We start from the raw sequence: 23,241 nt of genomic DNA, 5'->3' as shown, positions 1-23,241 counted from the left end.
GTTTCATGAATTTGTTTATAGAAGATATAAAAATCAGGTTAAAGACAGGATAGAGAAGGAAAAGGAAAATCACATTTGTCTAGATATTTACATTCCTTTTACAAATAAACTGATTTAGACATATTAAAACCCACATAATTTTAATAACATTTTAAAAATGTTTTTATCTGTTTGCTGAACTTACTGTCAGATAAACATACCTGTACTTACAGAAAGACATATAATTATTGTTAATTATTATTATTGCACATAGATTATATTCTCTAACATTTAAAAACAATTAGAAAATCTCTCTTACCTTTTTGCTTTCTGGCTGCTGTTTGTCTTAGCTTTCTCTCTACAAGCTGCAGTGAAGACTGAGGAGGCGGGCTGCGTCAGTGGGAGGTGTGGCAAGTAGATTTTTTAAATGTGTGTGTGTGCACTTATTGTTGATCTGTGTGCACAGATTAAGTGAGGAAACATCAGTGCTCATTTCTAATGTATGAATTCTCTTTTCTCTTGCAGTATGAATGGAATCCACATTGGTAAATTGATGGAGGAAGTGAGACACGATGAGAGGTGATGAAAAGAAACTAGCAATTATCTGAGAAGTCACCCGCTTGAGGAAGTGTGGGCGCAAATCTTCATTGTGTCCCATGCTAAAAGCAGCTTGTTAAACACTGAGAAACATAAACGCACCAGTTGAAGCGGTTAACAAGCCCTTAATTGGTCCGCTTAAACTCTGGCCCCAATTATCACATTCTCAGAGGGAAGAGCTAAGACGGTTGCTAGAGGCTTTAATTGACCTTTACATTGCAATAGCACACCTCCTAAATGTTGAATTTTGCATATCTGTAGCAGCAGGTGGGTGAATAGGCTGTCCTATTGACAAAGATAAACACTGAGCTGGATATTTTCAAATCTGATAGAGACAAGTAACTATAGCACACATGTAACACCACTAAAACAGATAAATAAGGTTATGTGACATCTTTTTGCCTATAAATGATCTATGTTTTCCTGTTGTTAATATTACTATTTTATTTTGATAATTTATTCATTAACTCTAAAAAAAGGTTCTGTGTTAATGAAATGAAATTAAACTACTTTATTAATCCCAAGAGAAAAATTATGAAAATTATTATTTTTTTTTTTTTATTGAAAATTAATAAATAAACAGCAGCAAGAAAATAATGTCTTGTTCTGGAGGGCAATGGCTGCTGGCAGGAATGATCTCCAGTCCCGTTCTGTCTTGCACTGGACTTGATCGAGCTTCACACTGAACATGCTTTGTTGTTTCTTCACTGTGCTGTGTAGAGGATGTGAAGAATCAGTTATTTACAGCAGCTTCTGCATTCTTTTCTGGACAATCAGCTCCAGCGGCTCCAGAGTTTTGCACAGCACAGAACAACATATTGCTTCTACATGAGCAGTGGAACAACTCAATCTGTCTCCTTTCTTCATGTGATTGAAGGTTTTGTAAATCTTATGTTACTTGGCTCCAAGGAGTGAACGACTACTGCAGGAGTGGGATCTATTTATAGTGACACCACATGTTTTTCTGACCAGAGGCCTGCAGAGCTAACTGACTGCTTTGGTCTCAACTTCAAAAGCTCACCAAATTTGAAAAATCTATGGTAAGTACTGTCTGTGCTTTAACACAGAAATTAAATAAAATTGGTCTTATGACTTATTTTTCTGGCAGTGTGGTAAATCACACTGTTAGGTTAAGAAATGTGCACATTTATTTGTAAATGTGTTGCAATGATCTCTTTTGTGTGCTACAGATTATTTTTCAGTCATTTTGAAATCCTTCTTTCCATGTGGTTCTTTCCCAGATTCCTCTCAGTGGGCTGATAACGCTTTATCACACTTTCCCTGCAATACTGGAAGAACTTTGACCCGGCGAGAAGACCTCTGTGACTTGTAGATTACCCCCACTCCTCCTCTGTGTCCAGCAGAGCCAATCAGAAAAGAGTGTGTTTCTCTTTGGAGTTGGAAATTGGAGGAAGGGGTGAGAAGAGCCACGTTGAGAGGTAGGTTTGACAATTATTTGGCTTTAAAAAGTAAAAAAGAGAGAACAAAAACAATTTCCAATATGTTATTTGAACTTCTATTAGCGTTGCATATACATTAATGACACTTCCAATTTATTAACTTTCATTAATATCAACTTATTTTAAACATCTATTTAAAAGTCCCTCCCTCACAGCAACTCTTCCTTTTTCTGGTCAGACTATCCATCATGAATCGGGCCTGGGCTGTGTTCAAGGCTCACCCGTACATCAGTAACGTCCTGGGATACACAACTCTGTTTGCCTCAGCTGACCTCATACAGCAGAGCGTGCTGGGTGGGAAACTTTCTGCGGGGTCTTCATCACGAGACTCAGTTGGCATTAACTGGCATCAGACGGCTCGTGTGGCGACTGTCGGTTTTTGTTTCCATGCCAACTTTAACTATCACTGGCTAAGAGGGTTGGAGAGGATGCTGCCAGGAAGTGGAGTGAGGGCAGTGACAGGCAAAGTTTTGGTTGACCAGCTTGTTGCAGCTCCTCTCACTATCAGCGCCTTTTATATTGGTAAGCGTGTCCCAAAGAGTTAGTAAACCATTTTGACATAATGGATAGACATAAAACTTTGCCATTTTATACGTTTGATACTCCGAAATTTCACAAATTCTGGCCTCTAATGTGAAATTAAATTGGTTTAAATTATCAACTCAACAGAGATTAAATCATTTAATAGTTTTAAAGTAATCTTTGTCTTTCAGGTTTAAGTTTACTAGAAAACAAAGATGACCTATTTGAAGACTGGCGACATAAATTCTGGACATCTTACAAGGTACATTTTACAGTTAGTGTTTGTCTTCACAAGACAACATGATGACCCCAAATTATGCCATGAATTAAATCTATCTATCTATCTATCTATCTATCTATCTATCTATAGACAGGGGTGGTGTACTGGTCAACAATGCAGGTGAGATACTGGTTTTCCGTTGCACACACTAATTCAGAGAAATGCAGTGACACACAGTCATCATTTTATTTCCACTTTTTTTTCATTTGCTCCATTACAGGCTGTGAACTTTACATTTGTCCCCCCTGTGGCACGGACAGCTTTTCTGGGATGTATCGCACTGACTTTCACGATCTTCCTGTGTCACCTCAGACAGCAGCGCAGCAACAAACCTGAATGAACCTGCGACCTTCATATGCAAGGTTTTGTAAAATAATATTAACTGAAGCTCATTTGTGAGCAGATCAGATGTTCTGGGAAAATGTTCAACATTATCTTTTCATGACTGTGAATTAAAATGATGCCACAGTGTTATACTATGATCACAGGAACTTTCACGTTGCCTTTTTGTTTGAAATGGGAGTTTGGGGGTATCTGACTCCTGTCCCAAGAAAGGGATCCAGTCAGAGGTCTGTGTGTCATATACTCTTCTGTTCATCAGCACTCATGTTGTTGAGCTTGTTTCCATACATTTTGCAGCCAATAAAGGAATACTTTTTACATGTTTTTATGTTTCATCAATTTTACTTTGACCTTTCTTAAATCAAAACTAATTTTACTCCAGTGCTCCAAAAAATAAATGCTGTATTGTAAAAACAGCCTTTACATATTATATATGCTATAAACACTATTTACACGACACAGACTATTTATGATATTTAATTTACAATAAAAATAGTTTGTAGTTGTATATTTAACTAAGTTCATTTGACTTAACCTACATTTATAACTGCTCATCAAAATAAAGTAATTTTAAGATACATATAATATCATATTAATAATTTGCGCCTCATATTTTTTGCACTGGCAAATGGGCAAAATTATCTGCACAGAGAACAGAATACCAAAAATTATATATGTCTCAATAAATTGAAAATATGAGGATCTATGGTAAAGCAGAAGGTAATAACAACCTTTCAAAAGGGTTAAATGAACAGTGAAAAAACATAGCTAATGTTTATTTATTTATTTATTTAATTAACAGGTGAATCGAAATTTCTTGAGACACTTACTGTGTATCCGATAGCAACTAAATCAGAAGTACTGGTTGTCGCTCTTGCTGTTTCAACCACCTGGGGCACCACACTGAATCATTGCAGCTGTTTCTACTACGACTGGCAGGAAACGCGTGTTCTCTAGCCAATCAGAGGCCCAAGGTTTCAGCGTACTGTGTTATCGCGAGACTTCGGTTCTTCCTTTTCCCTTTTCGCTCTGAGCCCAAGATGGTAGGTGCTGTTAGCAGAATTTTAAAGACACGATTGCTTGAGAATCCATGATCATCTTGTTAAGTGAACCCTATTAGCTCCTCGATGGAAACACAAACACATTATATACACAGTCAGTGTTGTATTGTCGATTTAATTTTCTGTGATTTGACTATATAATTCATATTAGCTTACCCTCTTTTACACCGACATTGGTGTTGAACGAGCTACCGCTTCAGTCCTTGAGATTGATTATAACACCCCCTTAAAATGTGTTCATAATGCACAACCTTATCATAAACAACATTGTACCAGTTTGGCAAGTTAACACGCGTCCTCAAATGTTAATTTGGGACGAAAAGAAGTTTGTCAATTTGTTTGCAGTTCCGTAATAATAGCAGTTAGCTTTAGAGCGTCAGCGTGTGTACCGGCCTATGCTACATGTAGAGAGCCTTGAATTGTATACTAGATGTGTGCTTAAAGAGTTTTATTATTGTTAACGTACTAGTAAATATAGTTGGGCGGTCGTGGGCTCAGATGTACATTGTAAAACGAGAGATGTAAAGTCACCTACATATCAGAACTGTAAGATGAGTGAAGCAGCTGTTCAAAAATTCACATTTACACGTTTCTGTTTTTAAGGGAGTTGACATCAGGCACAACAAGGACCGTAAGGTGCACAGGAAAGAGCCAAAGAGCCAGGATATCTACCTGAGGCTCCTGGTGAAGGTAAATTATATTTGGAATTTATTCTTTGAAACAGCATTGCCAGTTTTTATTTGCATGTTACGTTCTGATTTTATATATTGAATAAGTTCATATCTGTTAGGTATTAGTTTAAAATAACCATTTTGTGGGTTTCTTACAGTTGTACAGGTTCCTTGCCCGCCGCTGTAATGCCCCCTTCAACAAGGTGGTCCTGAGGAGGCTGTTCATGAGTAGGAGCAACAGGCCTCCCATCTCCATCTCCCGCCTGGTCAGTACGAATTTCCTCACATTTTCCACTACTAGCAACTGCTGCTTTTTTTTGCCTTTTTTTGTGCAGTTAAACTGTGCTAGATTAATGTATTATTGCCCTGTATACTTTGATTTGATTGTGCTAATTAGAAAAAACTGTGTTTCAGCTTTAGATGTAATTTCTTCATAGAAAGTTGTGTATTCTGCTTATATTGCCTTTGTATAGTTGCTTTTATGTGATCTTGTATTAATAATAAAAAAAAACTTTAACCTGAATGAAAATATAAAGGGAAAATGCAGTTAATGCCTTGAGATGCAGTGATTTTATTTGTTCCTTAGCTGTTGGATCGTTAGCATGTGTTTAAACATGTTAAATGTTTAGTAATTAAGTTTTCTGTTATACCTGTGAAGCATTTTAAGCAGAACCACACAGAAGTGTTTTACACATTAATGTTGTGCCAAGTCTAATGTGGGCAAAAAAAATATTACATGTGTTTGATGGTTAAAAAAAAAAAACTAACTTGGCTTATGTCTTTTTTCTTTCTACATATTAGATCCGTAAGATGAAGCTGCCCGGCCGTGAGAACAGAATCGCTGTTGTTGTGGGAACAGTCACTGATGATGTCAGGATTCAGGATATCCCCAAGCTCAAGGTAAATCTAAGTTTCCCATAAAGATGTCATATTATTGACTGCTACTTAAGCATTTTAATGTTCTGAAATAGTCCTGAAGTTTTGGTTTTTGTCACATAGATCTGCGCTCTCAGAGTAACTGATGGCGCCCGCCGCAGGATCCTTAAAGCAGGGGGTCAGGTGATGACCTTTGACCAGCTGGCTTTGGCCTCTCCTAAAGGACATGGCACAGTGCTGCTGTCAGGTAACTGAGCTTTATTTTTTCCCCACAGATTAAGCAAGTTTAAATCTGAATAATGTATTAAATTAAAATGTGTTTCTAAATCACAAAAAAGATTCATCCCACCATATTTTTAGTAGATATGTCAGAGCTCATTTTCTTGTAAGGATATGTTTGTTGAACAAGTTTTGTCTAAATATTTTGCCCTAAACATCCGACATCCACTACGTTGTCTTCTGCTCTGATGTGGGAATGAGTTTTCTCATATGTGAAAATCTGCTCACTTTATGCAAGCGTGTTATCTTTCTGTTGAGTGTTCATGACACATTCATCAGAAAGTCAGTCATTTAAGGCTTGTACACTGCATGCTTTACATTTTTATTTGCAGTAGGAACTAAACTTCTGTACCATTCCTTTTTTAAGACAAGAGTAAGGAATGTGAAAACACTATGTGCTGGTGAGGTGGCAGTCATTTTTCAGATAGTGCTGTTTGTACTGAGATTTGAGCAGACAGGATGTGCTTGTGTTAAAACATTACATTTGAACCTTCATATTATTATTTGCCTTTACAGGCCTTTAAGAATCACTTTTTAATAAAAGCAAACACACATTAAAGTTCCCTGAATTAGGCATGCTACAACTGGCACAGCACTTTTTATTTAGACAGTGTTAAATAGTTTTCTAGTCTTCTCAAAACTGGGATAGATAACTAAACCATTGGCATCATATTTTGCAATCATTCAACACTCTTAAGCTATGTTTAAATGGACAGTATTTAACTAGATCAAAACAGTTTGTGTTAAAGATTCATACTAAAATATTAATATTCACTAATATCCTAAAGAAAAATTTTAAAGTGTACAAATTTAACAATTTGCAAATGGGAGATTAAAAATGACAAATTTCTTTTGAGATGCTGTGTAGTGTTTGTATACACTTCTAAAGCTTTGTTTGTATTTCAGGACCCCGCAAAGCCAGAGAGGTGTACAGGCACTTTGGAAAAGCCCCTGGAACCCCTCACAGCCATACCAAGTATGTATACACAAAACAGCTCATTAATCTAAACAGTATTTTTTATTTTTATTTTCCCTCCAGCTGTTTATACCTTTTGAGAAGAGACATGCTCAGTAGTAGATAAAATAACTGCCCAGCAGCCTAATAGGAGAACAGAAAAGCCAAAGACATCTTCATTTTTCTCCTTTCACAGTAATAGCCAAGATCATTATTGTTTTTTCAAGGTTTTGGTTCTGGTTGGCGATAACTACTCCTCTTAATGTTTATTATTGCTTTCACAATCTTGCATGTACCTCAGATTTAGCTTGCACTACTATTTCTTCCCATCCAAACCAGCTTATTTTGAATGAAGCTTATTTGCTTTTTTTTCCCTTCCTTTTTTAGACGTATACTTGTTCACAAGATATAATACTTTGTCCATTTAAGCATCTTTATCAAAGCAATCATACATTTAAAAATATCTGCCTACCTGAATTTAATCAGCCCTTGATCATAAGCTTTTTATAAACAAAGGTTTTAGGATGTGAGTAAAATGATTTGTCAGTGGGGTAATTTTGTATTCAGGTTTGGTTCAAAGAAACTGCCATACCTTTATATTGCATTATAAACAGAAATAATCTGACTTTTTTTTTTTTAATGCAGTTCACTCTAAATTTAATCTGCAAAGACAGGGGTTTCTGAAGAGTCCAGTTATAGAACTAGTTGTAAAACACTGATTGTTCACCCACCAATGATGATTTAAATATGTCTGCAGTAATTTTCTTGTACATCTGGTACCTTTTTGCTAAAATGTTTTATTAAATTCCTGGACTTTGTCAGATGTTTCCACTGATGTAAATAAGTGTGTTGAAATATTTCAAACACTTAACAGATTGTTAAACAAATGCTAGACATCCACGATATTTAAGATCTATAAAGATGATTACAACTTTGAATTGATGTAAAAATTGGATTGTGTTTTTTTTTAATCCAGTCTTTCTTTTTCCTCCCTCTTCCAGGCCCTATGTCCGCTCCAAGGGCAGGAAGTTCGAGAGAGCCCGTGGTCGCAGAGCCAGCCGTGGCTACAAGAATTAGTCTGTTTTTGTTTTTCATGCAGTCTGACACAAATAAAAGATTGGCTGTACAAAACCAGTGGTCTTCTGTGTTTTCACTGACCAACTCATTTACCTGGAAACATGGAATATCCTAAATTCATGGCGGTCAATGACACGAGACTTTTTCCTCTTACATACCGCTCGTTCTATGACTAACGTAAGCTTAAAATGAAAAATCTTTTGATAAGCATTCATCAGTTGGCCTGATAACAAACGACTTAGCCCGGAAGTGGTGTTGTGTTGATGATTGGAGAATGTCGGTGGGTGTTGCAGTGTTTTCCTTGTCATTGGATTTCCTCTCCGCCACTCAAGAGCCGCCGCTGCTTCGTGTCCAGACGCTTCCTGCATTGAACCACAGTTTTCACAGCCCGCGACCAACTACCGTCGTGAAGGGGGAGACAAGATGAGGTAATATTTGGGTTTGTTAGTCTTCTGTTATATTCAATTAGACTTTTACTAATCCAGAACAATTAATATATCAAGTTTAAAAAGTGGCCATTAAGCATATTCTTGATAGTCAACCATGATATTCGTTGGCTAACTCGGTAATTTGTGTATCTGGAATTAGTAATCAAACTAAATGTCAGCTGCGGGTTTCCAGTATGAGTACATTTGCCGAGTTCCAATGGAGTAAAATGTAAATGGTTTGGTAAACTGGCTTGCAATGCGGCTGCACGTCATGTAGCAAACAGCTAGCCGCGGCTAACTGACGCCGCTGTGTTGCCATTGACAGGCAGCAGTTTACAGCAGCTAACGTTAAAGCTCGGTCTCTTTTCCGCTTGCCCCTCTATTAGGGGTGAATTTGTTCCTCAAACTTATAAAACTTTTTTTTATTTTTTCAAAGGCTTAAACGTCCACGAAAGTGCTTCCTCACCTTGGCAATGCTAAAAATGAGAAAACAGCTTTAAGTGAGTTAACTGGCTAATAGCCTGTCGGACTGCTAGCTGGCATAGGTGGACAACATCGATCAAAGTTTGCTGGTGAAATTGCATTTTACTAAAGACCACCAGACGCTCTGCCAAGCTATAAACTACTACTACTACAAGCTACCCCTAATCGAGTTATATTACCATAGGAAGATAAATGTTCTCGTGTTTAAAAGTACAACCTAACCGCAATTTGACCAACATACTCCACAGCAGCTTCATTGTGTAGGTGACAAATTTAGCCTGCTTGTGTTATTTATGTTATTTTTGGGTGTCCCCACCCTGCACTTCAAGGACGTAAGGTGCAACAATGGGCATCAGTGAGGTACTATTCTTTTCAGAACAGGACATTAGCCAAGTATTGATTTTGTCTGCAGTACAGCTTGGATAATGCTTCCTAGCTGTTAAAAAAACTTTTAAAGATGTGACCAGGCTGTTAATTTATGGCATACCCAAGCCCCACGGCAATAGTCCAGTAAGTGACTTGGAGCATTAGCATTACTAGACTATAAGTTTCTGACAAAAGATAATTTTAATACTGTCAGAAATCATGCAACGAGTTGTGAATATAGCTTTTTGAGTGTCTCAACACTGTTTCTTATTTAAATAAATGTTTTATGAAATTTAAAAATGATCAGACTCATTATGAACCAGTTTCTTTGTTAGGATAATTGTAAGACTGTGAAATTTTAATGTTAATTACTAAACCTTTTTTAAAAAAAACAAAATAAATAAATCCAGTACCATTTAAGTCAGCGGTCCAAATTTCAGGTTGTGAAAGATGCACTTAGTCTCCAAATCCTGTTACACAAAAGCCCTGAGTATGAAAATGGCAACTGAAATAGTCTTTTTATCCTCTCGACAAAAATAATGTGGTGTCTCAGCAAGATAGTTGAGGATGTGTGACTGTGAGTCAGTCCAGCAGACACACCTAAGGTCAGTGAACATTAATTGCTTCACCCTGTCAGCTTAATCTCTTCCTCTTATCACTACTGTCCTCTGTAGCTGTTGCATTCTGATTGTGTAAAAATGCGATTTTAGTATTATTTTCATTTGTTGACCTGGTCCTGGTGAGCCAGAGGTAAAGATTTATTTAGTTTACTTACTTTAGCGTTGTCTTAAAAAAATCTTAATTTCCTAATCATCTTCTCTGAAATTACTTTCTGCATGATGGCCAACATGTAGAGATGCTGGTGCTGTTTTATTGACCAGTTTACCAGATGCACACAGACAGTTGTATTAAAAATGCTAATTTAATTATGTATGCAGGTGACTCTACTTTTTTCTGTGCATCACTAATGTCATTTGTGCTGTGGGAGAAACTTCAGGTTGAGTTAAATAATGTAACCAAATGAGTAAGAATGAACCAGTCCGTATTAAACACTGCCAAAACTAAAACTGTTATTATGGAAGTAGGTAGTAGGTAGGTATGCTCTTGCTAATGCCACTGCAACTAATTTGTTTGTAGATGGGGTATCAGTCGAGCAGGTGACTAAGACCAAATTATTGGGTGTTAAATTAGATAAATTATTGTCTTGGGTCAGATCAGATTGATCATATTGTTTCAAAGATGGGAAAGGGCATTGCAGTTTCAAGGAAATGTTCTGCTCATGTTCCATCTTCTCTTATGCATGATGTTGTTCGGTCATATTTGGCTTACTTCCCTGTTATTTGGTCAAGTGCTGCTGGGACACATCTTACAAAACTTCAGGTCACACATTAGTTCTCCATTGTTCATTTCGTGCCAGTTTAACTGAGATGCATAAATAATTATCATGGGTAACTGTTGAGAATAAATTCAATTATTGTCTTTTGATGTTCATTTATAATGTTATATGGAATGGTATGCCACATTTTTTTTTATGAACAGATCAAATTTTCAGGGTTTTGCCATGGACATAACACTCGACAAGTGAGCACAGGTGGTGCCAAAACCACAATAAAATATTATGATGAGGACTGTCCATTATAGAGCTTCTTTGGCTTGGAATTTACTCCCACTTTGGTAGATGCAATGTAACTGTATTTATTTACCACTAACTTATGAACTGCGTATTAGATTTTTTGTGATTTTCTTTCCTAATATGTATTTACAGCTAATTTGGTTATTGTTTGATTTTTATGCAGATTTTTATATTTTGTCTGTTTTGTTTTTCTTATTGTTGCGTTATTGTGAGGACCCTAGGGTGACTATTGACCACTTTGTGGAAGCTAATGGGGATCCTAATGAATAAATAAATAAAGTTGTCCTTTTTTCCCTTCCCCTCATGCAGGAACAGAGATCTTTGGGAGGGAACGTGACACACTAATGAAGGACATTAAGATGACATAAACTAGGGACTCACCTTGAGCTCTCTCCTTGTTTGTCTTTTGTTTTGTTCCTTTTTTGTCTTTTTTTTCTTGTTTCAGTATTCCTTTAATGAGTATTTCTTTGGAAAAAAAAAACATTAAGTGTATCACACTACTGTCTTGGAGACTGGCCTTGTCCCTCCTCTTGTCTGCCTCTGACATATCACTAAGATTTAAGATAGCAATAGAGGTATCAAAGGTCTTGAAAAACTTGCACTTATCTTTGTGGCATTAATTACACTTCAGGCTGCACTTGCCATGCAACATACTTTATAAAAAATCTTGTGCTTTCACTTAATTTAATTGTTTTAGCCTCCTTATGTAAACAAGGTGTGTTTCATTGTCTTATTCATACTTAATTGGTCTATAATTTAATGCAATTAAGAGGTTCTTTTTTGTTCTTTTTTATAATGATATAAAGATTTATTGTTAATGTGAAGTAGCTGCTCTGCTGCCTTGTGTTGTCATCAATAAAGGCAGCTTTAAGTTGTAATTTAAACTTGTTTTATATATGCAAATTTAGTGAAGAATACTTGTTTAAATGTGTGATGTAATATCAAGTCCTGTTGTGTTGAAAGTATTGCCTGTCCATTTTTCAACTGGCAGGAAACTGTATAAGCTGACAGCTCTTAAGAACAAACTGTGATGGAAGATTCTACCTGCGACAAATACTCGTTCTAGCAGTTCCCTTTTTCACTGTATGATTACTCTATACGATTGACAATATAAACTGGAAGGAGTTCTCTTTTTTCCCTTTTTCAAATGAAGATCTAACTGAAATGGATTCGCAGAACTGTTTTTTTGGGACATTGCCTGAAAGACAAACATTCAGATCCATTTATATCTTCCCCTGCAAATCTTGAAGTTCCTCCATTCAAAGTGTCTAACTACTGACAAATCTACTGTTAGGCTTATTGAACTTGTAAATATTGTCCTCTTGAGCAGTGAGGATGCGATCTCCAGCTCCTTCTTCACCTTGTCCAGCAGAAGCCCTCCTTCATGGCCAGTTTGCAAGCTGGGAATCAGGCAGTAACAGCAACAATAACAGCTGCCCTAACAGCCCTGGCAGTCCAGGAAGACTCTCCTCTGCTGCCTCCCCAGCTCAAGCTCCAGCATCCAGTTATGCCTTGACCCTAACCCACACCCACATACACATTCAACGGCTGTTTCAACGATCAGGAAAGGAAGCCCGTATCCTGCTGCCTGTATCAGAATTGGTGGGGTGCAGCTGCCCTCGTTCTCCTGCGCCTCCTTTACTGGTGCTGTATTGGTACCCTCCAGGGAAACGACGGAAGGGGGTGTCACGACGCCGACAGGTGAAGGCCTATCTGGCTGAAAGCAGGCCTGAAGCTGAGAGGTGGTCGGCTGCTGTGCAGTGTCTACTCAGAGGTGTGACCGTCACTGCTGAAACAGGTGAGTGTGTATTTGTCCATTGTATGTGTGATGGCTCATGATTAACTGCGTTATACTGATGTTTGAAGAAGTTTTCATGTCTGTGTGTCATCATGTAGAGAAAGATGACTTTTTATAAGATGTGTTCATATGGCCAGTGTCCAAATGTTTTTGCCTGTATTGTTTTCCCTCAGCAGTGAATCTTTTAGTCATCTTTTAGTTAAAAAAAAAACTGAATACAACTATCTCCTTGGATACAAGCTGACGTCATCAAAAGTCTTTCAGTCACAAACCCAAAGAATGAAATACTGGATATCCATACAAAACATAAATTAATATGGTGTTTTTAGCTTAATTTTTTATCATTTTTTTTTACCTCCAAAAGTTACAGCAACCTGAACACAAAGTTAACTTTGTTTCTGACCTTTTATCATAGATAAATTGTCCTGTTGAACGACTTTGAATGAGGTAGCTTACCGGTTCTAAGTTGTTGGTCTGACCTTCAATTGTCTCCATGAAAGAGTCTTGAACTCACAATGTTGCCTCATTTAGCTTTCATTTATGCTTCTTTTGTAAATGCTTGATGAGTATAGCTAAATGCCACAATGTTCCAAGGCCTTCCTGTATATTCAGCACTCACATTTAGTCTTTTAGAGAATGCAGTAGTTGAGCATCCACAGACACACACACACACACACACACACACACACACACACACAAATAATGAGATAAACACCAATGCACACAAAGAAACACAGATATCCAGGGTCACTGGTTATTTTCCCTATTTCAAGTAACTATATCTTTCTACTTATTTTATCTGTTACTTTGCTTCTTTATTCCTTCCCTTATCTGTCCTGCACACATGACCTGCATCCTTCAGTGTGAAATGTAAAGATAGAGAGGGTGGAGCTGCTGAAGCTTGCCACCCCTTTCCTTTTCATAAATTCTTTTAAATGTGTATTTGCTCTCATTAGTCTAAAATGTTCACTTCACGCTTCTTCCTCTAACAGTGTAAGGGGGGGGGGAATGGCACATTTAATTTTTATTTCTTCTCAGTCCCTTTTTTGCCTTGTCTTAGCATGTTTCACTTCATTTAGATGAATATTCATGTCAACCAGTGTTTCTAAAGAATCACTGTTTCTGTGAATTCTTGTGCTGATTGGTCTTAACGGTGCTTAGTTGTTTACTGCTTTGCTTTGGTCGTGTTTGTTGCATAATCCAGATTTAACTGCAAATGTAGCCCTTTCATCTCCGTCCCTGCAACACTGGCATCCATCCTTAGCACACTAAGGCCCTGATCTATTAACGCTTTGCGTGTACTAAAACAGGTGCAGACGGCTTTGCTCCGCTAAAATCGGCCCAAGCTTATCTATCAAAGCCGCAAACATGGAACTGCGTCAGTTATCCTGGCAAAACTGCGCCGCTCTCCACTTTGCGTTTCTGAAGCTACTGCATATGCATTATGGGCGTTCCGGCCAGAAAGTGCACATTAGTGGGAGGAGACTATGCAAATAAATCTGGTTTGCGCAGCAGTGGGATTCATGTAGCCCGCAAATAGTTTGCGGTGTTTATGTTTGCTCTAAAAATAGCGTTTCTGAAAAGCAGGTGCTAATTGGCACAACAGTATACGCGCAATGGCTGCAGTAATAATTTTAAGGAGGAGGCACAGACACCATGAAAGGCGACTAAGATAATGCATTTTTTTCTATTATATTAATATATTTAGAATGCCAGAGAAGAGGATTGTGGAGACGATCCAGCGTTGCAATATTAGAATTGCTGGATAAGTTTAAAGACTTTATCATGCCTGTCTTTTATTATTATTATTATTATTTCTTTATAGCTTTTAAACCTTTATTATTTCTTATTTGTTCCTTGCATGTTTTTATATGTACAATACCTTGGTTCCTAAAGGTTGTTGTTAGTGTGCCTTATAAATAAATTGAACTTGAATATGAAACTATATTGCAGCATTTCTGGTGACATTTAGATTTTTTTCCTCGACTTCCGCAATATTTTTATTTGTCTCCTTTATTTGTCTCAACTTCTATCGGATAAAAGTTAATTTTGCGTTTGCGGTTTCCTTGCTCTCCAGAACCTTACATGACAGAGCAAACAGCGCCGCTAAATCCTCATTTAAATACTGCTGTTTGCTCCGCAAATGATAACAGGAGCAGTCTTAATAGATCAGGCGCTAATCGTAGAAACATAACCAGAGCAAAACTGCGCAGCAAATGTTAAATAGCGCAGCAGTTTTGCCCTCGTCATAACTCAGCCCCTAAATCTTTTAAATTAACTATTGCTTAGAATCCTTTTTTCTTTCTTTTTTTTCTCACTGTTTTTGTACATCGATGTGACCGATTGCGTGAATCCAGAGGTTAACTGGGGACTAATACTACAATTTACAAAATGTGTTTTATTACCATGTTTCTGAAATTAAATGATTAACCAGCAGGCATGAATGTCAACTTTGTGCCGGGTGAAGTAGATCCTGAGGTGAAATGAAAGAGGCTCAATTAGTTAAATGCATTCAAAGTCCAGCGTTGGGCAACTCTGTAATCAGAGCTTAGTTTATGTCACAATTGGCCCCTGAAAATCTGATTAATGCTTTTTTTTTCTTTTTTTTTTATATATCCTGGACAAAAGTGGTGTGGATTTAATTCTCATTCATACTGTTTTGTTTTGGGTTTTTTTTGTCCTTCAGAATTTTCAAGAAGTCTGCTACCTCGTCCGAGGCGACTGCTGTTATTGGTCAATCCATTCAGTGGAAGGGGCCAAGCGATGCAGTGGTGTCAGACCCACATCCTGCCAATGATTAGAGAGGCCAACATCAGTTACAACCTCATACAAACAGGTAACGTGAAAACAAAAACAGTCTCATGTGGCAGATGATGTACATAAGATGGATATTAATTAATGAATCTTATCCCAGAACGTCAGAACCATGCAAGAGAGCTTATCAGAGAGATATCGCTCCCAGAGTGGGATGGCATCATCATTGTGTCTGGGGATGGTTTGCTGCATGAGGTGAGGTGTTCCTGTTGTAGAATTAAGCATTATGAAATGCATATGTGTTTCCACCAATGCCTTAACCTTTCTGTTATGTTTCTCTAGGTAATTAATGGACTGATGGAGCGCCCAGACTGGGAACAAGCAATAAAAACACCTGTTGGTATTCTGCCCTGTGGCTCTGGGAATGCACTGGCTGGTTCCATCAACCACCATGCAGGGTGAGCATTTCTTTCATATAAGTCTGTAAATTGTGACATTTGTGGCTGGAGAATGGATTTCAGCTCAGCCTAAAGTGTCAGATTAAGGAACATACCTCTCTGTGTTTTGTGTAGTTGTACTTTTCTTAAATGCTGTTTTCAGTTATATTAAAGTGTTATCTGAAATCTTGTGTTTTTCAGATGTTTTATTTTTTCCGTTGTTAATTTCTGAAATCTTTTGTCTGTGTGTTGTCCAATATTGATGTGTTGTGTAACTAAGGGCCACAGTGATTTGCTGATAATTAGTGCTTTAATGTAATTAGGCCATCGTACACCACTAGATAAAATAGTTTAAGGACTCAGTGTCATGGACATGTAAATTTACAGTATTCTATAGAAGATGTCAAATTGATATCACCACAGATTAAATTTTGAGCATCTGGGTTTGTTTATGTTCTATATATCTCAGTCCAATTCTACTTGGCATAAAAAAGAACGAACATACCTTTAAAATGTCTGCTGCAAGTTTGAAAAAAAAGGTTGTGTTTTTTTTCCTTTTGGGAGATCAGGAAATCTGACTTGGTACAAAGCTGACCAGGCAACAGCTGTGGCAGGTATAGATAACTGGAATATTCCCCACAAGACTAAGTTCCAGTACTGACACCAGGTTTTTTGTCTTTTTTATTTTTATGTATCTCTCTCTCAGGTATGACATGTGCCTTCGAGAGCCCCTCCTGTTGAACTGCTGCTTTTTGCTCTGTCGAGGCGGTATCCGACCCATGGACCTGGTCTCTGTGACAACAAGCCCCCCTCCCTCCAACAACAGCCATGCTGCAGCACCCAGGAGACTGTTTTCCTTCCTTTCTGTTGCCTGGGGTTTTGTGTCCGATGTGGACATTGAGAGTGAAAGGTGTGTGAATAACTAATTATGTGGAAGAAGAAATCTTTTGTCAGTATATATCTTATGAAACACTCCAAAATTAGTCCTCTGCTTTTAACCCACCACTAATTACACTAGGAGCAGTGGGCTGGCATTTTCTTACCACCCAGTTCTCCAGACCCAAGCCCACCTCTGTAACCACTAGGTTAATCACTCCTCATGAAACTATGTGGCATTACTTGGTTTGATTACCAAAATATGGTTTCACTTTAAATGTTTTCTTATTCCAGGTATCGTGGCCTGGGATCAGCCCGCTTCACCTTGGGCACCTTAGTGCGCATTGCTTCACTTCGATCTTACAAGGGTCGACTGTCCTACCTGCCTCCCTCTGTTACTGCATCTCCTCCACCAAGGAGACCTCTCTCCCGCAGTATCACAGAAGGACTGGAGGGTTTCTGCCGAACACCTATCCATCGAACCTGCTCTGATATGGGCATCAGTGAGCAGAGAAGCCTGCGGAAGGGGGAAGGAGAGAGGGAAAAGGAGGAGAGGCAGAGACAGAGAGAGAGAAGAAGGGAGAGGGCCAGGGGAGGAGGAACTGGTGTAGTGAGGGCAAGCAGTCTTGCAGAAGACAGAGAGAGAGAAGGGGAGATGGAGATGGAGATGGAAGCAGAAGAGGAAAAGTCAGGAACATGTTCTGAGAGGTCTGGGACAAGTTCTGAATCCAATGAAAGGAATGAATGCGGTATGGGAAAGGAAGACAGGTTGGAGAGGATCAATGATCAAAGGGAAGATGAGGGAATGGTAGAGCAAAACTCTGGAGTGATGGAGGATGGAGGGAAGGATGAGGAAGGCAGTGGTGGTTCTTTAGAGGGGGAAGGAGTGTTACATGCACAAGAGCTGGGAGAGAACTATGGGTTAGACATGGGGCGGGAGGCAGATGAAGAGCCAGAAGGTTGTATCAATTACCAGGACAGCCTTCAGGAAGCCAGACAGCTGGTAAGAAAGAATTCAGCTCCTTCAAGTCAGATAGCCAGTGCTCTAATCAACCAGCCTCTCAGTCAGGAAGTCCATGCAGATCCTAATTCATCATATGGTGTGGAGGACATGGATCTGAATGGAACCTACTTCCACAAAGAAACATACCCACTGGATGTGGCTCGTGAGCGAGCTCTCACCATCTCTTCTCCCTTTCGTCATTCTCCTTTCTCTTACAAGCAGAAGGCCCTGGACCAAAACCAAAACGCCTCTCGCCCGAGACCCCTCTCACTCCTTCAGCACTCCCACACAAACTCCCTCCCCCCTAAACTCCCCCCTCTCTCCCTATCTCCCACACCCCCCTCTTCTCCTTCTTGTGCCTCCCCACACTCATCCTACCTCGCTCCCCGTCCAGATACCCCAAATTCCACCTCGCCCTCTCCCTCTTTACGCACACCATCTTCATCTTTTAATTTTGACATTGCCGAACCAGCAGGACCCTTCAAGAACCGTCCATTTGTCTCGCTGCCTTTAGATTTACCAAGGGATGACTTGCTACCCCCTCTTGACCAACCCCTTCCCACTAGAGACTGGGTCACCATTGAGGGGGACTTTGTTCTGGTCTTGGCTCTGTATCAGACCCACCTTGGGGCTGACCTCCATGCCGCACCACAGGCCAGGTTTGATGATGGGCTGATCCACCTGACCTTTGTGCGGGCAGGGATCTCCAGAGCCACCCTACTCAGACTGTTCTTTGCCATGGAAAGAGGAAGCCACCACTCCGTCAGCTCGCCGTATGTGAGCCATGTAACCTGCAAGGCCTTCAGGTTGCAGCCTCTATCTACACGAGGAACACTCACTGTGGATGGAGAACTTGTGCCCTACGGGCCACTCCAAGCACAGGTCAGAAAGAAGAAAAATAGCTTTTAGGAGTAAATTTAATTGTTATTGAATGTGAATTCTATGTGATCAAATAGGCTTTGCTTCGTACTAAGTATTAATGCTGTGATCTTGCATCTATTAGATACTAATAATTTTTTCCTGATCTCTCAATATTTTCCAGGTCCATCCTTCCATGACTCGTCTGATTGTTGGAGATCCTGGAGTACAGATAACCAGATTTTAATCAGGGATTGGTTGAGTTGGATGACATATCAGCACTCTACTGAATTATATTATCTCTGTTGCTGTCAATACTCTAAGGGAAAGGGCAGAATCTTAGACACCTAAATTAGCATGGATTGCAGGAACTGCCTTTTTTTTTCTTTTTTTTTTTTTAAGGGATTAATAAAAGGGATAATTTACCGAGCCACGCATCATTGGAGAACAACTGCAGGGATTAGTAATGAATTTGAAAATGGATGAAAATGCACTTCATTGCACAGATGGAGAATCACGCTCAGCGTACCCTGAGAAGCATGAAAACTGCACAATTGTGGATAATAAGAGGAAATGGCAATCGAATGTTTTGGATGTTTTTGTGCAGATAGTGCATGTGTTGGATGTATACATATTAGTATGCATGCAAAAAAAAAAAGCACTACCTGACTTTTGCCTTACAATGAGATAATAAGAAAACTGATTAGTTTCCTAGAAAGTTGTTTTTAAATGTGGAAAGCTATTAAAAGAAATACTAAGATTTACTGGGGCTAGCTCCACATAAAACTTATCCTCCATCCCTTATCTTCAGCCTCACCTCTGCCAGTGTCTAAATGTTTAAGTATAAAATCTTAAGTCCTCAAAGGAATGCCTTATCTGACACTGTACAGTTCAGCTGTACCTTTGCCTGTTCTTTCTTACATAAGGAACCTAAACCTTATCGATCTCTGTCCACCTTTGAGATTGCATCAGCTATATAAAAGCAGTGCTATTCTTGTATATTTAGACTGTTCATTGTGCCAACTGGAAACTTATCTTTAAGCATGCCACTAAAGCCACTGTTAAACAGTGGAGGAAGTGGCTTTAAGTACTTTTTTATGCAAACTGTGTAGAACAGCAAGAAGAAACTTTTTAGGATCGTTATGATAAGGAGAAAGAACCATTGAGTGGTAACCAGCATCAACATGTTTGGATTCTGCCTGTTTTCTTTAGACAATGGATGCACGCTGCTAGAGATGTCAGTGATATCAGTCTTTGCAATATATTGAACATATAAATGTGTGATATTTTTTTTTTTTTTTTTGTCAATGCTTTTAGCCACGTTGTTTAAAAAATAAACAAATTCAGAGCTTTTGCCTTCAGCACTATTTCATGTCTAAAATATGTCTGAACTATTACATTTGACTGTATTTAGATGACATCACAATATTAAAAAGTAGTGCACAAAAACTTGAGTTGAAGAAGAACAAATTCAACACTAGATGCTTTGTAATGTTTACATACTAATTGTGTGGCATAGCCACATATGTTCTGTTCCAGAAAGTGGATTCATTAGCATAAACAGTCCAAGCCAGATGGGATTAGGAAATCCAATTAGTTTTATTGTCTGAGATTAAGTGCTGCAGTTTGAACACTTACATTTTTTGAAAAAATAGGACTAATTGTTTAAAAAAAGCATTTAGAAAAAGGTAAAACGAGACAGCACGAAAATGTATTGCTATATTATCAGATCAGATATTTGATGATAAGATGGAGGAGAAGCCAACTTGCACTGTGAGGAATTTGCCGACTGCAGAGAACAAAAGTACTTCCAAATGATAAGTAAAATCTAACAGCAGACCTTGGAGCCTGACTTGTCTCTTAAAAACTCATTTTATCTTAAGACCTGCTGACAGACGTGGTCTGGGATAAGAAAAAAATCATTAGCATGTGGAATGTATCAATCAGTAAAATCGTGCCAACTGCTTGGATCATCAACATACTGTACGTCTTGGTCACACCTGGACAAATCAATGCCTTTGTTTAATAAGCCTGTAAATTCTGGCTGTTGATTATGAGCTAATTAAAACTAGGGGGGGGGGGGACCTAAAACTTTTTGCTCACCGATATGTATATTTCTGCTTTTACTTTTTTTCCCTCTCTGAGTGTACAGTGCAGCTAGTATGCCACAATCACACTGTGCTTCCACATCTACAGAATGTGAGTACAAGGTTTTGAGTCTAGGCTTGTAATATTACCAAATAGGTGAATCTATATACACTTTAAATGGAAAATTTGCCAAAATGTTTTTAGAAGCCTAGATATTACTTGTTTACGTTCATAAACCTGTTGTCATTTACAGCCATAGTTGGGACCGTGATGTTATTTACCTATTTGATATGACAGTGTTGGGGTATAATTCTTAAGTTGATACTGCCATTAAAATGTCTGTAGAGGACTGCTTGTAATGAAGTTGTAATTATTACTAAATGAAGATATACACATAATGTACAGTTAATAGTTACATATGGTTTCCAATAAATGTAACTTTATAAGTTTGTCTGGTTTAAATTAATGCTTGTTTTTAAGTTGTCTCTAATATGTTTGAAGACAAAAGGTCTGAGCTTTTGCTTTGATCAGCAATTTTACTAAATTTGTGGTTACTCATCTGCATGTCTCTTAATTATGCTTATTAGAAATCATAATTTCTGCCTTACAGTTTCAGGAGAAGTCTCTCTTTTTAGACACGTGCTTAGATTCTGTTTGGACGTACATTTTTCTTACAAAGAACTGACTGGGAATACATCTTTGCATCCAAAAGATTTCCTCTCCAAACTCTGAAATCCTGCAGGGTTTTTTTTTTTTTGTTTGTTTCCCTGCTCCTGCACACCTGACTCAAATTAATGTGTCATTGTGCAGAACTTCATATGCTGCTCAATCCATTTAATTTTAGTCAGATGTGTTGAAGCAAGAAAACATTAAAAACCTGCAGGACAGCTGCCTGCTAAGACCGACCCCCGAAAGGTTACAATATTGGTTGACATGTCACATAATTCACTGTATTAGTAGGGAGTTTAGTCCAATTTAAAAAGCTTTAACAATATTGCAGGATTACGCATGTTTGAACAGGATGAAGCTTGTATGTAAAATGAGTAAGTATGGTGGGATACATTTGTCTCGCATTAAGGCACTGAACTGCTAATGAACACCTGATACAACCAGAAGCACCAACATCAATTACGGGTTCTGTTGTTACATTAAAATGCTTAATATATATGGACCATTCTACTGAATTGGGTCAAAATCAGAGTTGGAATTTCATTAAAATTTGTATTCTATTTTATGAAAACATCTACCTTATATCTGATCCACTATATCTAAGGGATACATATTTAGTAAAAGAACACTTAATTTTAATTTAGTTTTTTCAAACTATGTCTTAATAACTCAACTGTCCCAAATTTTCTTGCTGCCAAAATTTTAATTTTTATTCAGAATAAAAGTCTTATTTTTACTTTTGCATTTTTTGTTTAATCTTCTGCTCTACAAACTATTTTTCTAAAGTTTATTTATAAGATTTTTACAGCCAAATAACTTTGAGTCAATATTTTTTTAAAAAAAGATTAATATTTTAGGATTTAATAAAATCTGCATATCATCTTTCTTTGTACAATTTCTAAATTTGATTGTGTTCAGAATTTTTTATAGATGAAATTAGACATACACCTAAACAATCATAATCATGTAATGTTTGTTGGTATTAAAATATATTTTATTTTTTACAAAATTACCTGTGTTTCGGTAGTGACTGTTCTGTTACGGTAGTGACCAAAATTATTTGATTGAAAGGTTATATTATAGTAACTTTTTTTTGTTGTTGCTGTAAATTTTAGCCAATAACATAATTCACGTTAAAAATTAAATTTAGAAATATCTCATGCTTGTATTCACCATTAAAAGTTGTAATAGTATGGAGACACAAGTCTCCTTGTTATTGATAATAGACTAAGCAGTAGAGAATGAATGAATGTTGTCAACCTTAACTTCAACCTCTGACACCTTTTTCTATACTTTTCCTCCCTCTTCTTTAATTTTTTTTTATCTTCAGCTTACTCTTTCAGAGCCTTAACCTTGGTGTAGGTCCTGGTGTGAGGTGCTAGGTGGTGTGGAAGCCAGGCAAATTTTCTCAATCTCACCTGTATTTTCACAAATCTCCAGCAATCCTGTTGTTTTTTCCTTCATTGTGTCCTGATCCTTCTTTTCTGATAATTAATTGATGGGTTTCAGCTTTCCTTCTTTTCGTTTCTGATTTCTTTCTCTTTCCTTTTTTAAATATTCTTGGTATTTCATTGGGTCATTTCTTACTTGTTCCCTGTTCGCTCTTAGTCTCTCTGTTCCCCTTTTCCTTTTTTGTTAGGGATTTTCATGTTTAATTTCTCCCTAGCAAAATACTAGAAAAAACAAAAGTGTTCTATGTTTGAAAACTTAAAAGTATTCTTTGGTTAAAAATAATTGTCAATAATTAAT

General features: G+C 37.8%; 3 protein-coding genes across 6 annotated transcripts; all 3 read left to right on the top strand.

Annotated features, from left to right (window-relative positions):
- The first annotated feature begins 1,919 nt into the window (after nucleotides 1-1,919).
- si:ch211-120k19.1 (uncharacterized protein LOC563199 homolog) lies at nucleotides 1,920-3,470 on the top strand. Its single transcript, XM_041988509.1, has 5 exons — nucleotides 1,920-2,015; nucleotides 2,215-2,558; nucleotides 2,750-2,820; nucleotides 2,929-2,958; nucleotides 3,059-3,470. Exons 2-5 carry the CDS (start codon nucleotides 2,225-2,227, stop codon nucleotides 3,176-3,178), a joined length of 555 nt encoding a protein of 184 aa, XP_041844443.1. The 5' UTR covers nucleotides 1,920-2,015; nucleotides 2,215-2,224; the 3' UTR covers nucleotides 3,179-3,470.
- A 405-nt stretch (nucleotides 3,471-3,875) lies between these two features.
- On the top strand, nucleotides 3,876-8,153 carry rpl18 (ribosomal protein L18). Its single transcript, XM_041987507.1, has 8 exons — nucleotides 3,876-3,922; nucleotides 4,037-4,223; nucleotides 4,845-4,931; nucleotides 5,071-5,178; nucleotides 5,714-5,812; nucleotides 5,912-6,035; nucleotides 6,974-7,043; nucleotides 8,024-8,153. Exons 1-8 carry the CDS (start codon nucleotides 3,876-3,878, stop codon nucleotides 8,097-8,099), a joined length of 798 nt encoding a protein of 265 aa, XP_041843441.1. The 3' UTR covers nucleotides 8,100-8,153.
- A 250-nt stretch (nucleotides 8,154-8,403) lies between these two features.
- On the top strand, nucleotides 8,404-20,808 carry sphk2 (sphingosine kinase 2). 4 transcript variants are annotated; one of them, XM_041988043.1, is made up of 8 exons: nucleotides 8,404-8,527; nucleotides 11,319-12,807; nucleotides 15,494-15,643; nucleotides 15,722-15,816; nucleotides 15,904-16,019; nucleotides 16,705-16,908; nucleotides 17,169-18,759; nucleotides 18,920-20,808. In XM_041988043.1, the coding sequence occupies exons 2-8, from the start codon at nucleotides 12,345-12,347 to the stop codon at nucleotides 18,980-18,982; spliced, it is 2,682 nt and encodes an 893-aa protein (XP_041843977.1). In that variant the 5' UTR covers nucleotides 8,404-8,527; nucleotides 11,319-12,344; the 3' UTR covers nucleotides 18,983-20,808. The 4 variants fall into 4 exon arrangements, with proteins under 4 accessions (XP_041843977.1, XP_041843979.1, XP_041843978.1 ...); XM_041988045.1 differs by having other exon boundaries at nucleotides 8,404-8,538; XM_041988044.1 differs by having other exon boundaries at nucleotides 8,404-8,542.
- Nucleotides 20,809-23,241: the final 2,433 nt, after the last annotated feature.

The sequence above is a fragment of the Melanotaenia boesemani genome, chromosome 6, assembly GCF_017639745.1.
Source record: "Melanotaenia boesemani isolate fMelBoe1 chromosome 6, fMelBoe1.pri, whole genome shotgun sequence".
In the NCBI taxonomy this organism is placed as follows: domain Eukaryota; kingdom Metazoa; phylum Chordata; class Actinopteri; order Atheriniformes; family Melanotaeniidae; genus Melanotaenia; species Melanotaenia boesemani.
This window is presented reverse-complemented; position numbering and strand designations above follow the sequence as displayed.

Coding starts and splice junctions, on each gene's coding strand:
- si:ch211-120k19.1 (XM_041988509.1), top strand. CDS start 2,225: ATGAATCGGGCCTGGGCTGTGTTCAAGGCTCACCCGTACATCAGTAAC. Junction 2,821..2,928: donor AATTCTGGACATCTTACAAG/GTACATTTTACA, acceptor ATCTATCTATAG/ACAGGGGTGGTGTACTGGTC. Junction 2,959..3,058: donor TGTACTGGTCAACAATGCAG/GTGAGATACTGG, acceptor GCTCCATTACAG/GCTGTGAACTTTACATTTGT.
- rpl18 (XM_041987507.1), top strand. CDS start 3,876: ATGAGGATCTATGGTAAAGCAGAAGGTAATAACAACCTTTCAAAAGG. Junction 4,224..4,844: donor TTCGCTCTGAGCCCAAGATG/GTAGGTGCTGTT, acceptor TCTGTTTTTAAG/GGAGTTGACATCAGGCACAA. Junction 7,044..8,023: donor ACCCCTCACAGCCATACCAA/GTATGTATACAC, acceptor TCCCTCTTCCAG/GCCCTATGTCCGCTCCAAGG.
- sphk2 (XM_041988043.1), top strand. CDS start 12,345: ATGCGATCTCCAGCTCCTTCTTCACCTTGTCCAGCAGAAGCCCTCCTT. Junction 12,808..15,493: donor GACCGTCACTGCTGAAACAG/GTGAGTGTGTAT, acceptor TTTGTCCTTCAG/AATTTTCAAGAAGTCTGCTA. Junction 16,020..16,704: donor TCCATCAACCACCATGCAGG/GTGAGCATTTCT, acceptor TCTCTCTCTCAG/GTATGACATGTGCCTTCGAG.